This window comes from Pantherophis guttatus, chromosome 7, assembly GCF_059756535.1.
Source record: "Pantherophis guttatus breed Tessera chromosome 7, ASM5975653v1, whole genome shotgun sequence".
NCBI classification, from domain to species: domain Eukaryota; kingdom Metazoa; phylum Chordata; class Lepidosauria; order Squamata; family Colubridae; genus Pantherophis; species Pantherophis guttatus.
In genome coordinates, this window is record NC_142069.1 from 81,593,553 (window position 1) to 81,611,199 (window position 17,647).

The window sequence follows — 17,647 nt, forward strand, 5'->3', positions numbered from 1 at the left end:
CTCCGGTGGGGGAGGTCCAGGAGGCCGAGTGCTCCCTGTCACACACCCTGGCCACGCCCACCCAGCCAATCGTTAGGGCAGAGAACTGGTTGTTAAATTATTTGAATCCCACCACTGGTCACGTGACGCCACGAGTTTGACACCCCTGATCTAATTCAACGCAATACCCATTTCAGGAATTCACTCTATTTAAGCAACTTCAGGAGAACCAATCACTTCATGAGCAGACCCGTTGTTGTTGCATTTACTGTCAGGAACTTTTAGAGCAAAACTCCTTATCCATCCTAGCTCTTGAGGATATGTTAGTTCTCAGTGCCAGTCTTCTATACAAATATAGGGGGAGAGCCTTCTCTGTGGTGGCACCTACCCTCTGGAACAATCTACCCCCAGAGATACGAGTGATCCCAGACCTCCGGACTTTTCGTCGGGCCCTTAAAACCTACTTTTTTCAGTTAGCCGGGCTGCCCTGATTTTACGGTTGGTTTTAAAATTTGATATTGATTTTAATTGAAACGTTTTAAATTATGGGCCAAACTTTATTTAATTATTTTAAATCTATTTTAACTTTTGTGTACGAATGTTTTATATTTGGCTGTTCACCGCCCTGAGTCCGGAAGGAGAAGGGCGGTATAGAAATCTGAAAAATAAATAAATAAATAAATAAATAAATAAATAAATAAATAAATAAATAAATAAATAAATAAATAAGGTATTTATTAACCTACCCATCTTTCTTAACCTCCTCACATTCAACTTCCTGTCCTAGGATCCTTTTTGCTTATTATTATTTTTTTTACAGAGTCCTTGAGTTATGACCATAATAGAGGCTGCCCATTACAGTCATAAGTCATGACAGAAGTAAAATGGGTCAGTTACTACCTGTTTTGTGGCGGTCATTAAACAAACACCATGTTGATTAAGCAAACCCACGGCTTGTTACAGGTGCGGTTTTGCTGAAAACAGTAAGTTTTCCAGCCAAGCTGTTGTAAAATGTTGTCACAGAAATGAGGCCAGGTTGCTAAGTGCCCAAAATTCAGTCACATGACTGCAGAATGCACATGGCAACCACCAGAACTCTGGAACCGGATCATAAGTCCTCTTCTTTGGGTCCATTGTAATTTCCAACAGTCACTAAACAACTGGTGGTTAAGTCAGTTGTTCCTCTTACAAGGATTACCTGTATACATCTAATGAAGCAAAAGTAATGTGGTGTAGGATCAGGGGTGAAATGTAAAATTTGTTACTACCGGTTCTGTGGGCGTGGCTTGGTGGTGGTGGTGGTGGGGTAATGTGACTGGGTGGGTGTGGCCAACTTTTTTTTTTTTATTTTAACTTTTCAAAGCATTTTTTCTGCAAATGCAAAAAAAATGCTTTGAAAAGCCTCTGCCGATCAGGAACACAGCTGGGATCGTCAGAGCCTTTTCAAAGCATTTTTTTAAACCACCTCTTCCGTTGAAGAGGTTGCAGGAAAAAAATGCTTTGAAAAGTCTCTCTGACGATCAGGCAACTCAGCTGGGATCGTCAGACTTTTTTAAAGCACTTTTTTCTGCAACCTCTTCAGCGGAAGAGGTGGTTAAAAAAATGCTTTGAAAAGCCTCTGAGATCCCAGCTGAGCCGCGCAATCATCAGAGGCTTTTTTTTTACTTTTAAAAGCATTTTTTCGGCGGAGAAAGTTGTAGAAAAAATGCTTTTAAAAGTAAAAAAAAAAGCCTCTGATGATCGTGCAGCTCAGCTGGGCTTGGGGGGGGCCAGGGATTTTTGCTACCGGTTCTTTTGCTACCACCATTGCTACCGGATCAGGCGATCCGGTCCGAACCGGGAGCATTTCACCCCTGTGTAGGATGCCTTAACCCTCTGTCTCATAAAATTTCTCAACCTATCAAATCAGAGAAGTATTTCTCAATGTGGGCAACTTGAAGATGTGTGGAGTTCAACTTCCAGCCAGCATATCTTCCAAGTTGCCAACGTTGAGAAACACTGATCTATATAGCTGGCTAATCTTTTCAGCACCGAGTGCTGAAATTGGAGCATGCACACGTGTCGGAACAGAGCAGCTGGCCGGCACGCATGCGCATGACGAAACCTGGAAGAGCAGCTGGCAATGGTGCGCAGGGCCCACTGAGTGCCACCTCTGGCACATGTGCCATAGGTTCGCCATCATGGATATAGATGAATACAAAATACAGAAGTGTGCACTTTGTTGTAAACTGGCCCTACTGATATCCAGCCCTGGTCCCCAACAGCCAAAGGAGCTAAAAAAAAAATTGGCTTACCTTGGTCAGGCTGATCTATTTTCACAAAATTATTTGCGTTAAAAGGTACCGGATGTCTCTCAGTTTTTGGACGCATGTTTAAGTATTCTTTCTCTGCTGCAGCCGCACAATTTGGGGTTCCTACAAGAGTGGAGAGGAGATGGTTTTGTTGATTAAACAGATTATAGAAATAAATATGCTGTACTCATACATAGGGAATAAATAGAATAGAATAGAGTAACAGAGTTGGAAGGGACCTTGGAGGTCTTCTAGTCCAACCCTCTGCTTAGGCAGGAAACCCTACACTGCTCCAGACAAATGGTTATCCAACATCTTCTTCAAAACTTCCAGCGTTGGAGCATTCACAACTTCTGGAGGCAAGTTGTTCCACTGATTAATTGTTCTCACTGTCAGGAAATTTCTTCTTAGTTCTAAGTTGCTTCTCCCCTTGATTAGTTTCCACCCATTGCTTCTTGTCCTGCCCTCAGGGGCTTTGGAGAATAGCTTGACTCCCTCTTCTTTGTGGCAGCCCCTGAGATATTGGAACACAGCTATCACGTCTCCCCTAGTCCTTCTCTTCATTAAACTAGATATACCCAGTTCCTGCAACCGTTCTTCATATGTTTTAGCCTCCAGTCCTCCCCTAATCATCTCTGTTGCTCTTCTCTGCACTCTTTCTAGAGTCTCAACATCTTTTTACATCGTAAAAAAATTATAAATTTATAATTGTTTGTAGAACTGCTATGAAGATTGGAAGTCACAATAGAAATAGAATAACAAGAGTTGGAAGGAACATTGGAGGTCTTCTAGTCCAACCCCCTGCCTAGGCAGGAAACCTTACACCACTTCAGACAAATGGTTATCCAACATCTTCCTAAAAACGTCCAGTGTTGGAGCATTCACAACTTCTGGAGGCAAGTTTCCCCCCCCCCTTTCTTTTTCTCTTCTATTTTTCTTTTTTGCCCTTTTAGCTTTCTCTTTTATTTTATTTTCCTCTATTTTTGTATTAGGTTTAACTTCCTTTAAAAACCTTTCAGAAAAATTATCAAGGGAGGGAGGGAGTTTCAACAAGGGAATGAGAAAAGAGGGGTTCTGAAATAGGAAGCAGCCTATGAGAAGCTTGCAAGTGTGTGTAAAATGCTCACTAAGGTCATTCATGAAGGCAGCAATCCTGGCATCACAAATGGCTTGGATGTTCCAAATTGTATCTTGATCCAGGCCTTCGGAGATCAGCAGACTCGTAGGATGGGAGTCCAGAAGATTGTGAGACCTCTTGCAATGGGGGAATCGGCATTCTCCTTTGAGAAAGTAGCGGCAAATGTGAAGCCGGGAGCAATTCTCTTTCAGAGTGCAGCTCCCTCCCCCTTTGTTATAGGCACCGCACACCTAAAAAGAGAAAAACAGGTAGACACCAATATTCCTCCATTTGGGATTGCACAGAAAGCAGGAAAACATTCTGGGCATTAACATTGTGGACACCTGTTTTGAGATGCTAACTTAGCCTTACCTAATTAATAGCACTTAGCAATAGCACTTAAGACTTATATACCGCTTCATAGTGCTTTTACAGCCCTCTCTAAGCGGTGTACAGAGTCAGCATATTACCCCAAACAATCTGGGTCCTCATTTTACCCACCTCGGAAGGATGGAAGGCTGAGTCAACCTTGAGCCTGGTGAGATTTGAACTGCCAAATTGCAGGCAGCCGGCAGGCAGCAGAAGTAGCCTGCAGTACTGCACTCTAACCACTGTGCCACCTCGGCTCAAATTCCCAGAAATGTTGGCCTAGGTTTAAATAATACAATTTGTTTATTTTGACCTGTTTAGGAACTAAGGGCTCTGCATTTCACTTATTCATATATAGAAAAGTATGCTTCCTTATTTAAAACAAACAAACAAACTACGGCAAAAGTCCACCCATATTCCAGAATTAGAACAGAATAATTCCCATATTCTGTTCAGATCTGTCCAGATGTCAAGGTTGTGGAGGTTTGATGCCTTTTAAAAGGGTTTTATCATTCTTTCATAGAATCTGAGAATGGATGTCAGTTCCAGTTTATTTATTATTTATTTATTACATGTATTTATATGACGCCATTCTCCCGAAGGACTCAGGGCGGCGAACACAGTTAAGAAACAAGTACAATAAAATCCCATTTTAAACCAAATAACTAACTAATAGTAAATAATAAAACCCGGAATCAGCCTATTTGTTTGAACAGCCAAGTCTTCAGGTTCCGACGGAAGGAGCGGAGATCAGGAGCCGTCCGGAGCTCGGTAGGTAATTCATTCCAGAGGGTGGGAGCACCCACAGAGAACGCCCTACCCCTGGGCACAGCAAGGTGACATTGGCTCGCCGTCGGAACCCTGAGGAGAGCGGCCCTATGTGAGCGAACAGGAAGGTGGGAGGCAGGCAGGCAGAAGGTCCTGCAAATATCCCGGACCTAAGTCATGTAGGGCCTTATAGGTGAGAACTAGCACCTTGAAGCGGACCCGGAGAACCACTGGTAATCAATGCAGCTCACGCAGGAGGGGTGTTATATGGGAGTAACGAGGGGCTCCCGTAACAACCCGTGCAGCTGCATTCTGGATCAGCTGGAGTCTCCGGGTGCATCTCAGGGGCAGGCCCATGTAGAGGGAATTGCAGTAATCCAAGCGGGAAGTAACCAGGGCATGAGTGACTGTGCGAAGGTCATCTCGGTCCAGGAAAGGGCGCAACTGGCGCACCAGGCGAACCTGTGTGAAGGCCCCCCTGGTCACGGCCATTAGATGGTCTTCTGGGGACAGCCGAGCATCCAGGAGGACACCCAAGTTGCAAGTCCTATCAACGGGTGCAAGTTTTTCCCCATCTATCAAAAGTGATGGGGCCTCTGAAACCCGAGATGCCGGCATCCACAGCCACTCAGTTTTGGAGGGATTGAGTTTGAGTCTGTTTCTGCCCATCCAGGCCCGTATCGCCTCCAGGCAATGGGACATCACGGAAAGGGTTAACCAGTTGGTAAACCAGACTATGAAATCAACTTCGCAAGAAACCTGAAACTACTTACAGGTAGTCCTTAAAGTAAATGCTGGTTTTTGATAAAACCCATCGTAAAATGCAGTCAAGTGACCTTCGGCATGTTGGCTGCCAAGCATACGACATGCGGTCACATCACTGCACCGAAATGCATGGCTCCCAGAATTTCAAATCCCGATTGTAAGTACCACCCAGGTAGGTCAGTCATAACTTCAATTGGTCCCTAAACGACTGGTTGTATGTTGAGGATAACCTGTATTGAGATTGGGTACAAACAGCAGAATCTTGCAAGAATGATTGTGCAGGGCTTCCTCCCTTCCTTATACTTCACTGAATTAGGGAGGTGTCTGTCGGAGCTCCTTCCATGGATATTCTGAATTTTAAAAATATTTTAGACCCCTTTTGCCTAGGTATTACAGATTAACAAAGTTGGGAGGGATCTTGTAGGTCATCTAGTCCAACCCCCTGCCAAAAGCAGGAGACCCTACACCATTTCTGACAGATGGCAGTCCAATCTCTTCTTGAAAGCCTCCAGTGATGAAACTCCCACAACTTCTGAAAGCAACTTCTGTTCCACCAGTTGATTGCTCTCTCTGTCAGAAAATTTCTCCTTATTTCCAGGTTGAATCTCTCCTTGTTCAGTTTCCATCCATTATTCCTTATCTGGCCTTCAGGTGCCTTGGAAAATAGCATGACCCCCCTCCTCTCTGTGGCAGCCCCTCAAATATAGGAAGACTGCTATCATGTCTCCCCTGGTCCTTCTCTTCACTAGACTAGCCATGCCTGGTTCCTGCAACCGTCCATCATATGTTTTAGCTTCCAGTCCCCTAATCATCTTGGTTGCTCTTCTCTGCACTTTTTCTAGAGTCTCCACATATTTTTTTATAGTGTGGTGACCAAAACTGGATGCAGGATTCTAGGTCTGGTCTTACTAAGGCTTTATAGAGTGGTATTAGTACTTGTGAGTTTCTGCTCCAGGAAATCAGCCAGCCTTTATCAATGTCGTCTTTCTTACTACAATCTACTCCCTACAATTAGACCTGGTCAAGTCAACTGGTCCAACCCTCTGCAATGTGTAAGAAAACCAATTCTTAGAGGAGACTGTCCAGCCTCTTGTTAAAAGCCCCAGAAATGGAGAAGCCACAACTGCTATAGGTAGAGTTTTCCAATGAACTCTTTTTAAATTATCAGGCTAGGCTCAGAACATAGAACACAGCACATGAATAAAAAATCCAAAATCACCCACCCAACTTCAATGATGATACAAGACCATGTGCACATATTCAATATATGTATTAACTTAGATCTGTCAGTGAAATAAAAGTAGGGTGGAATAGCTTAAATGATACAATGATAAATGGTACAAATGATACCCAAAAAAATCTGAAGCAGAAAAATCAGGATACAGAACACTGATCCAACTGATGAGAGATGATACTAAATCATGATTTAGTATGACATGCAAAGCTGGTCTTCGAATGAGAAAGTAAACCTGAACAAACAAACTGTAGGATTTGATTCTCTTAAACTTCTTTTTTTAAAATTTCTTGTTCAATTTCCTACAATTTCTCTTTCTTCATTTGCCTACATTAGTAGACTACAGACTGCCGTATTTTTCGGACTACTGGACTATAATTTAGGAGAGGAAAACAACAAAAACAAATTTTTGGCCTTTGCACGCCCCGTTTATGGGACTTTTTTCGGCCTTTTTCAGGCCATTTTTCTGCCCTTTTCCAGCCTGTTTACGGGCCTTTTTTCTGCCTGTTTTTGAGGGTTTTTTTGGCCCATTTTGGAAGCTTTTTTGGCCCTTTTTTCCAAAAAAAGCAGGTAAAAAAAAAAAAGAGCCTCAAAATGGGCCAAAAAAAGCCTCAATAATGAGCCAAAAAAAGCCTCGAAAACAGGCTGAAGAAAGCTTCAAAAATGGACAGAAAAAGCCTCGAAAATGGGCCGAAAAAAAGCCTGAAAAAGGCCTGAAAACGGGACGTGCGGAGGCCAAAAAAAAAAGGGCCGGTGGGTGGATGGGGTTTCAGCAATATTCAGTCTATAAGACGCATGGATATTTTCACCCCCTTTTGGGAAACAAAAAAGTGTGTCTTATAGTCTGAAAAATATGGTACTTATATAGTTCCCAAATGTGTGGGACCAAGCTTTGGAACCTTCATGGAATCTTTGAGAGTTTGGGGAAATGTTAAGGGGTAACATGGAATCCACTGCATTTATAGATGCATCTCCAAATGTGTTCGAAACAGAAGCCTTAATACTCAATCCTAAATCTGTTTGTAAGAAAATTGCAGAGTCATGCTTTTTATCAGTATTATTCCAGGGCAGGAATAATACCATGAAAAATTCATGAGAATTTTTTAAACTGCCTTTTTATTATCTTTTACAGGATGTGAACTTTTTTGAACTCAAAAGGACTTGCCTCTTAGCAAACACCAATTGTAGTGTGTGCTTAGGAGCCATCAGTTTGACGTACACTTTGACACTGTATATTCATTGACCATGCAAACATGTTTGTGTATTAACACTTATTAGCCATCTCTAAGTGACTCTTGGGATTGGCAGCTATAAAAATTGAAAAAATAGGATCCTACAAATAACGCATAACCTTCAAACATGTTGTGTCTGTATAACATGTTGTGTCTATACAACATCCCTAACTCCTTATCTTGAGCAAGAATTTTGTCTTTCATATCAGAAACCGCAGTCTGGGGAGTGTAGATTATCTGACCTAAGTCAACAAGATCTATTCTTGCTAAAGCAATTCTAAAACCAAGGTCTCTCAGATCAGTGGCTCTGTAACAAATAACTGGTCTATACTTTGGCATAACTTACATCAGGTATAAGAAAAGGGTCGTTTTGTAAAAGTAAAACACACAATTCCTCTTCGTTAAGGCCAGAGAGTTCGTGGTTTTTCAAAACTTGCCGGTTAGTTTCTGAGAAAATATCATGCGAATACTTGCAAGCACTAGAAGAGAATAAAAGAAACAGAGGTAAGTAAACGACTCAAAAGTTCTTAAAATTATAGCTGCATTTATGGAAGCTCTTTATATTCCATATCTTTATATTCCATAAGCCTATTTTTCCCTTTCAACTCTGAAGTGTTACTTCACCCTGAAAATAAATATCACGGACTGAGTCTCAGAAAAACTTGGGAAGTATTACTCTAAGAAGCAGTGACAATCACACCTTAAAAAAAAAAATCCACACCACCAAAACTTACTGAGCTTTGAAAAAAACTTTCTGGACTTTAAAACATAGTGATGATTAATCATTTATTTAGGAACAACTCTGCAAGTTAACTGTTAAAGAGAAACAGATCAATGTGTGAGAAAATTGCCTCAAACCCTGAGCATGTAGAGTCATTGCCAGAAAACATTTTCAGAACTGTATCTTCCCTATATCTTTTTTTTCACTTAAATTTCTTCATGAAATCACTGGATTCAAATCATCATTACCTTTCGATGCTAAAACTGCATCATTAAACTGTGATTCAAACACAGTTGAGGAGAGAGCTGGGAGTATTTCAAAAAATATGTATCATCCTTATTTTTTGCACATTCTATAGAATAAGGTTATGAGTTTAATGTGAATGGATTCCTTAGAGTCTGAGAAAAAGTGCTTAATTTTCATATACATAAAGGTAGTCCTCCACTTACGACCACAATTGAGCACAAAGTTGTTGCTAAGTGAATTTTGCCCCATTTTATGACCTTCATTGTTAAGTGAACCATGCAATTGTTAAGTGAATCTGGCTTCCACACTGACTTTGCTGGTCTGAAGGTCACAAAAGGTAATCACACTGGAACTGTCATAAATATGAGTCAGGTGCCAAGCATTTGAATTTTGATCAAATGACCCCGAGGATGCTGCAACAGTCATAAGCGTGAAAATCGGTCATAACAAGTCACTTTTTTCAGTGCCATTGTAACTCTGAATGCTCACTAAATGAACTGTTGCAAGTCAAGAACTACCTGTACTAGCAGAACACAGTAGTTACATTTTTAGCACTATGGAACACAGATTTGATTTAAATCAAGTCAATTTAAATCACTAGTAAAAAGGCTTAATTTAAATCAACTCATTAAACACGGTATTTACATTTTTAGCACTATGGAACACAGATTTGATTTAAATCATGATTTAAATCACTAGTAAAAAGGCTTAATTTAAATCAACTCGTTAAACACGGTAATTACATTTTTAGCACTATGGAACACAGATTTGATTTAAATCATGATTTAAATCACTAGTAAAAAGGCTTAATTTAAATCAACCCGTTAAACACGGTAATTACATTTTTAGCACTATGGAACACAGATTTGATTTAAATCATGATTTAAATCACTAGTAAAAAGGCTTAATTTAAATCAACTCGTTAAACACAGTAATTACATTTTTAGCACTATGGAACACAGATTTGATTTAAATCATGATTTAAATCACTAGTAAAAAGGCTTAATTTAAATCAACTCGTTAAACACAGTAATTACATTTTTAGCACTATGGAACACAGATTTGATTTAAATCAAATCGATTTAAATCATGATTTAAATCACTAGTAAAAAGGCTTAATTTAAATCAACTCGTTAAACACAGTAATTACATTTTTAGCACTATAGAACACAGATTTGATTTAAATCAAGTCGATTTAAATCACAATTTAAATCGTGATTTAAATCACTAGTAAAAAGGCTTGATTTAAATCAACTCGATTTAAACCATAATTTTTAAAGAGCAACTGTCATCTCTGTCCCACAGCGGCTCCTCCTTTGACCTGCCGTTGACTCACCGACAGTCCCAATATTGCAGAATATACAGCCTCGTGCTACATAAGTAAGCTCCATTGCATGCTGAATAAACTAAATTATTAATGCATCCTAAATAGAAAACTAGATAATTTTTACTCCAAAAGCATTTTATTAAAATAAATTGGATAAAAATTTTAAAAATCCAATTTAAATTTTAAAAATCCAATTTTGATTTTTTTAAAATCGATTTTTATACACCCTGATGGAGCAGACTGAAAAAATATGATAAAGGTAAAAGGTAAAGGTTCCCCTCGCACATATGTGATAGTCGTTCCCGACTCTAGGGGGCGGTGCTCATCTCCATTTCAAAGCCAAAGAGCCAGCGCTGTCCAACGACATCTCCGTGGTCATGTGGCTGGCATGACTAAATGCCAAATGCTCACGGAACACTGTTACCCTCCCACCAAAGGTGGTCCCTATTTTTTTACTTGGATTTTTACGTGCTTTCTAACTGCTAGGTTGGCAGAAGCTGGGACAAGTAACGGGAGCTCACTCCGTTACGCGGCACTAGGGATTCGAACCGCTGAACTGCCAACCTTCTGATCAACAAACTCAGCATCTTAGCCACTGAGCCACCAGGTCCCTAGACTGAAAAATAACACAAACTTAAATTTCACCTCCTTCCAGTTCTGAATGCCACATCTTTAGGGCTCAGGCTCAACTGAGGTTTGATATGGCCAGTGTTGCCTGCATTCAGACACAACACAGTAAGCCACGATCCATAACACAGAAATCCCAATGAGAAGATTTATTTTCACCCTCTTAAACCAAAAGCTCCGTGAAGCAGTTTATGGCTCAATGTGAAATTTTGCAAATTCTCCACTAACCCACTCATGCTGCTTTTTCTCTCTCCTGGTTAATACTGGTTCCGATCATGGTTAAGCCCCTTGGATGTCTGTTTCAGAGTGATGCTTGTACATGTTCTGTGCTCACACTCTTGCAAGACCCAGGCAGACGAAGCAGAAATTTTTCAGTTTCTGCATCCTGCTTTAACTGGGGGTCTGCCGGCCTCCCAGCGCTTGGAAGTGGGATGCTGTAACCCTCAAAGTCCCTCAAACTATCTCTGGAAGGAGGCTAGCAAAGGGAAGGGCCAGTCACAGTTAGCCGAACCAGCCTGGGTTTATCTGATGTCAGATCAGGTTATGCTCCACCTTTCCTCCTGTAGCTTACAAGGAAATCGAAACCGAAGACCTGTAAACTGGCATGCAAGAAAGATCAGTGACTAATACAGTTTTGTGATGTCAGCAAACAATCAAAGGCAATTTTTTTTTTTTTTTTTGGGTGGCTTGGCTCATTGGCGCTCAGCCCTTCGAATCCACTTGCACAGAACATCCTTATCCTTTTGAACTGATTAAAAGGGGCTAGGTAGGGTGATCCTTTAGTCGCAAGGGGAAATTGTGGGAGCCCCAACTGTGGAGCTAAAACAATGACATCAGGCACCATTTAGCTTGAGCAGCAAAGTTAAGGCTGACCTTTGCAAGCTAAGTGCTTACCCACCCAACTTGCCCCCACAATTGTTAGCTTTTCCATGACTTTTCAGCAATTCCTTTGATCCTGGCCCTTCCAAATTATCCACTGCTTTCTCTTTCTATTCCCTCAATCTCCAAACTGGCCAGTTGGAAGGGACCTTGTAGGTCATCTAGTCCAACCCCCTGCCAAGGGAGGACCCTACACCATTTCTGACAGATGGCAGTCCGGTCTCTTCTTGGAAGCCTCCAGTGATGAAGCTCCCACAACTTCTGGAGGCAACTTCTGTTCCATGGGTTGATTGTTCTCACTGTCAGAAAATTTCTCCTTATTTCTAGGTTAAATTTCTCCTTGTTCAGTTTCCATCCATTATTCCTTGTCTGGCCTTCAGGTGCTTTGGAGAATAGCTTGACCCCTTCCTCTCTGTGGCAGCCCCTCAAATATTGGAAGACTGCTATCCTGTCTCCCCTGGTCCTTCTCTTCACTAGACTAGCCATGCCCAGTTCCTGCAACCGTTCATCGTATGTTTTAGCCTCCAGTCCCCTAATCATCTTGGTTGCTCTTCTCTGCACTCTTTGTAGAGTCTCCACATCTTTTTTTATAGTGTGGTGACCAAAACTGGATGCAGGATTCTAGGTGCGGTCTTACTAAGGCTTTATAGAGTGGTATTAATACCTGTGAGTTTCTGCTCCAAGAAATCAGCCAGCCTTTATGTCAGGGTTTTTCAAGCTTGGCCGCTTTAAGATGGGTGGACTTCAACTCCCAGAATTCCCCAGTTGGTTGGGGAATTCTGGGAGTTGAAGTCCACCCATCTTAAAGCCGCCAAGCTTGAAAAACTCTTGACCTAAATCAACTACTGTTTATTACCCCCGACTGCATTTGCTTCAATTCTATCTTTAACCCTTTGCAATTACACCCCACCCCCCTCTGAAGACCCTATCCTGTACATTCAAGGTTGGGGGTCTTCAGAAATCAGCCCAACTCATAACCCTGCTTTTCAGGGCTTGAAATTATACAGCAGTGATCTCTGGTTAAAACTGTCTTGCCAGCTCCCTTCTGGCCTCTGTATCTTCTACTTCTAGCTCTGTATTTACAATCTCCAAGGCCAGCAACTTGGCAGTCTGCCTCCCTTCTCCTCTCCCCAAGATCATGCATAGGTTGTGTCATTTTCCTAGGAAAGTAGAAGTTAGCTAGGGTTTTAGAGAGGAGCCTCAAAGGGCTGAAGAGGGAGTTGACTCTAGAAAGAAAAGTGGACTAGATGGTCTCAACGAGACCCCTCCTAGCCTTTATATCCTATAAGGGTGCTGCAGGAGAAGTTTCCCACACTGCGGTGGAAGACTCCAAAATTCCTCCCAGCCCACAGAATGTGTGAAATTCTCACTCTCCCCTTAGAGAATCTCAAAATCTAGAAGCATCCAAAAGCATGCTGCTTTTTTAGAAACCCTGCCTAGTTTTTCAGGAAAAAAATAAACGATATGCTTCTTAGGGCAAGGAACAAAAATTGTGTATAAAATACAAACGGAGCCCTTACCAAGGCAGAAGGAATCCAGGGGTTTACTTTGAGAGTCAGGTAGCATTAAAATTTAATGAATTATTATAAGGAATCTCCAGTTACGGTAAATTCACAATCCAAAACTGGCAGGAGCCTCATAATTCAAGTCCCTAACCAAGGATCTCAGAATTATTAAGGTGACGATTAAGGAGATAGGGCAGATCCTAATAGTGTTTTGTTTTGGGTTGGGGTTTTTTGGGGGGTGAAATTAAGAATGTTCCTGTCCTATAAATTAAAAATTTCCAAATATCGAGGGAATTTTTTAGTTATTTTTCTGAAGTCTCTGATTATTATTCGTATAACAACAGATTTCTTTTTTTCCAGAAGTGTTCAACTTCGATCTTCAAGTCCTGGCATTTTGTTTTTCGAATTTACCTCAATAGCAACATCAATATTCCTCAATAATAACATCATTAAATCAGACTTCCTCTTTTCAAAGACTATTATTATATTATATTATTTGGGCATGCCTGCCTCTTTTTCTCTGTTGGCTTTTCACCCCGTTTTTTCCTATCTGATGCTGCCCAACACCAGCCAAGGTGATTTCCTTCTTTTTGGTTTCCTTTCTCGATTCCTGAGTCAGGAATCTCCTGACTCAGCTTTTCCACAACAATCTTCCTCCCCCTTTGCAGATTGAAATAATGAAAAACTCAAGAGATCAAACAACCTTCAAACCAACCATACACACCTATTGGGAAGCTTCCTTGAATTTGCATTTTATTTTCACTTTCTATTTTGAAACACCCCTAGTAAAAATCAGTAGAATTTGTTCGGTTTTTGACTAGTCCCCGGAGATTACTTCCGTATCTTGATCCTGTACTGTTTGTCCTTTTTTTTTTTTTTTAAATCCCTCTAATAAAAAAATATTGTAATATGCAGAGGGTAACCAAACTGAATTCAGAAAATATATTTTCCACCATTAGTGAAAAATCCCAGAATGCAAATCTATTTGGCAATGAGTTAAAGCCTGTCGTGCATAGCAGGACTGAAAAATTCACACCGGATGTAAGTCAGATTCACACAAACTATGGTCTAAAGAGTAATTTTGGTCTAGTGGTTAAGGCACCAGGATGGAATGCAGGAGGCTCTGAATTCTAATCCGGCTTTAGCCATGAAAATCCAAATGAGTGACTTCGGGCCAGTCATTCTCTCTCAGCCCAACCTACCTCACAGGGTTGTTGTGGGGAAAATAGGAGGATGAAGATGTGTTGGATATGTTCACCATTCTGAATTATTTGTAGAAATAAAGAGAGGGGTGACTGGGAGTTGAAGTCCATCCCTCTTAAAGTTGCCAAGACTGAGAAAGACTCTTCTAGAATATAATTCTAAATCTCACAGAAAAAGCTGCATTACTCTTTCCCAGAAAGTAAATATACGCTTGCTATATATGGGTGTATTTAAGAACAATATCTATAGAACTGCGTACATCATTCAAGCCACTAGATCTCCAGGAAACCGACTTGGGAGATCTTCAAAATAAATCATAAGCCACTTCCCTGAACTGTTTCACGCATTTTGATCGGGTGAATAATCCGACCATCCGATTCTCCATCCGAAGATTTAAGTCGGCCATTTTTATAAGCGGCATTTGGCTAATTTTTTTTTAACTCTGTTCTGTATTCGAATTGTTAGATGCCCAATCATGCATATGAGATGGGCAGCCACATAAATAAATAAACAAAAAATACATTTAAAATTAAAAAGGAAAAAAAAATACTACATTCACTCTTAGCCCAAATTTTTAGACCCGCTGACAATTTGATTTCCACCCAAATTCTTGTTCCTTTGGAAACAAGGTCAAGCACAGGCTGGGGAAAAATTCTTTTTGTGTATTCAGCACTATTTTAATTCACAACATGTTCTCCAGAAAGTCATTACTGTCCCCCCACCCCAAAATGTTCAGAGCACAGACAAGGACCCGGATGGGATTTGTTTTGGGTTTGGATTTGGAAAATGGGTTTTTAAGGCGATACAGGTGGAAACCAGTTAGGATCAAATGAGGAATTAATGCCCATTTTATGGAGGGGTTTATATGAGAGATTCCTTTCTCAAAAGGAGTTCAACAGGTCCTGAAAAACAATGGGTCTCTGATGGGGCTCAAGTGGAGATGAAATTAAGCGGAAACTGCGAATTAAATAAAGCCACAACAAGGAAAGGACAGCAAAACTATTTCAGAATTAAGACTTGGCACGTTGGGCCAGCTTTCTGATTACTTTTAAGACAACTTTTTGAAGTTTTTTTTGTTGTTGCTTAGAAAACAGACTTCCAGCTGCGGTTAAAAAAAGACGGACTCAAGTTTTCATTTTTTTTTTTCTTAAGCGATGTTCACCCTTTTTTGGTTGTTGTTGTTACGCCCTTAGTATTTTTCCTCCCTTCCCATATCTAGTTGATCCAAAACACTTAATCCCACGGCGACCTTCCCCCACTTTGCCTCTCGTCCTCCCCCCCACCTTTGTATGGCCCAAAACCTCCCCCCCCACCCCACCCCGACTTGCCACAAGTTAAGCCAGGCGTCATGAGGACTAGCGCCCCCCCTTTCAAAAGGCGCCCGCTTGCTTTTCCGTCGCCCCGACTCACTGGACTCGGCATCTCCCGCGGAGGTTCAGCTTGCAGAGGTGCAGCCGCTCGCAGCCCACGCAGACCTGGCGGACGCAGAGGCGGGCAGCCGAGACGGCCAGCACGCATTGATCGCCGCCTCTCCGGACCACCAGAAAGCGCGCCTGCCCGGCGTCTTCCAGGACCTGCCGCAGCTGGCTCATAGGCAGCCCCATCTCTTGGGGCAGCTCGGAGAGGCGCACGCAGCCGCCCCGCGAACACAGCACCTTGGACAGGTAGCTGCACACCGCCGGGTCCGCCATCCCTGCCTCGCCTCGCCTGCCCGCCCGGCCGCCGCCGCCGCCGCCACTGAGCCGCTCGCAGGAATCGAAAGCGAAGGGCGGCCGGAGGGGGCGGGGCCTGGAGGGGCGGGGCCGGGAGAGGAGAGGCCTCTGCGCCTGCGTGAAACAGGGCCGGAGGATGAGGGGGGAGCGTGCCGGGGTCATAGCCCTCTCGAAGAAGGAGGAGGAGGAGGGGGGAGGAGGAGGGGGGGAAACCGGTGCGCGCGAGAGGCTGCTTTCTGGGTTGCGCGCCCTCCCGCAGCTTCTCCTTCGGAGGGAGGGAGGGGCAGGCAGCCGTCCACGCGTGACCCGGGGATGATGCCACTGACTGACCTCACCCCTTGCCCTACCCCCTCCCGGAAGGCAGTTTTATTTCCAATCTCGGGTTAAAAACAAAGTCTGTATTAAAAGAAGAAGGGAGGGAGGGAGGGAGGGAAGGAAAGGAAGAAGGAAGGAAAGAAGGGAGGGAGGGAGGAAAGAAAAGAAAAAAGGGAGGGAGGGAGAGAGGAAAGAAAAGAAAGGGAGGGAGGGAGGAAAGGAAAGGAAAGAAGGGAAGGAGGAAAGAAAAGGAAAGAAGGGAGGGAGGGAGGAAAGAAAAGAAAAAAGGGAGGGAGGGAGAGAGGAAAGAAAAGAAAGGGAGAGAGGGAGGAAAGGAAAGGAAAGAAGGGAAGGAGGAAAGAAAAGGAAAGAAGGGAGGGAGGAAAGGAAAAAAGGGGAGGGGGGAAAGGAAAGGAAGAAGGAAGGAAAGAAGGGAGGGAGGGAGGAAAGAAAAGGAAAGAAAGAAGGAAAGGGAGGGAGGAAAGAAAAAAGGAGGAAGGAAGGTAGGAAAGAAGGGAGGGAGGGAGGAAAGAAAAAAGGAGGAAGGAGGGAAAGAAAGAAGGGAGGGAGGAAAGAAGGGAGGGAGGGAGGAAGGAAAATAAAAGGAAGGAGTGAAGGAAAGAAGGGAGGGAGGAAAGAAAAGAGAAGGAGGGAAGGGAGGGAGGGAGGAAAGAAAAGGAAAGAAAGAAGGAAAGGGAGGGAGGGAGGAAAGAAAAAAGGAGGAAGGAAGGTAGGAAAGAAGGGAGGGAGGGAGGAAAGAAAGGAAGGGAGGAAAGGAAAGACGAGAGGGAGGAAAGAAATGGAGGGAGGGAGGAAAGAAAAAAGGAGGAAGGGAAAGAAAGAAGGGAGGGAGGAAAGGAATGGAGGAAAGAAGGGAGGGAGGAAGGAAAATAAAAGGAAGGAGGGAAGGAAAGAAGGGAGGGAGGGAGGAAAGAAAAGGAAAGAAGGGAGGGAGGAAAGAAAAGGAAAGGAGGGAGGGAGGAAAAAAGGGAGGGAGGGAGGAAGGAAAGGCGGGAGGAAGAAATAAGAAAGGGAAGAAGCAAGGAAAGGAGGGAGGGAGGAAAAAAGGGAGGGAGGGAGAGAGGAAAGAGAAAAGAAGGGAAGGAGGGAAAGAGAACTTAATTTTCTCAAAGTACATGTTGTTACAACAGGTTTGAAAAAAGTGACTGATGGCCCTTTCTCACACTTGTAGCATCCCCACGATCACATGATCAAAAGTCAGATGCTTTGGAACTGATTCGTATTTATGACAGGTTGCAGTGTCCTGGGGGGGGTGTCACATGATCACCTGTGAGTTTCTGATAAGCAAAGTTGGTCGGGAAGCCAGATCCACTTAACAGTAGAAATGTTGGGCTAA

The 17,647-nt window shown here is 42.7% G+C and overlaps 1 protein-coding gene across 1 annotated transcript in view; it reads right to left on the reverse strand.

Moving 5' to 3' along the window:
* Nucleotides 1-16,066, reverse strand: part of LOC117678906 (protein mono-ADP-ribosyltransferase PARP12-like) — a 34,835-nt gene extending 18,769 nt beyond the window's left edge. The window contains exons 1-4 of the mRNA XM_060684161.2: nucleotides 15,674-16,066; nucleotides 8,102-8,234; nucleotides 3,398-3,638; nucleotides 2,274-2,393 (exon numbers count right to left, since the gene is read on the reverse strand). Coding sequence (XP_060540144.2) covers nucleotides 2,274-2,393; nucleotides 3,398-3,638; nucleotides 8,102-8,234; nucleotides 15,674-15,954 — 775 coding nt within the window. The 5' untranslated portion in view covers nucleotides 15,955-16,066. The remainder of the gene's footprint in view (nucleotides 1-2,273; nucleotides 2,394-3,397; nucleotides 3,639-8,101; nucleotides 8,235-15,673) is intronic.
* Between the last annotated feature and the right edge of the window lie 1,581 nt (nucleotides 16,067-17,647).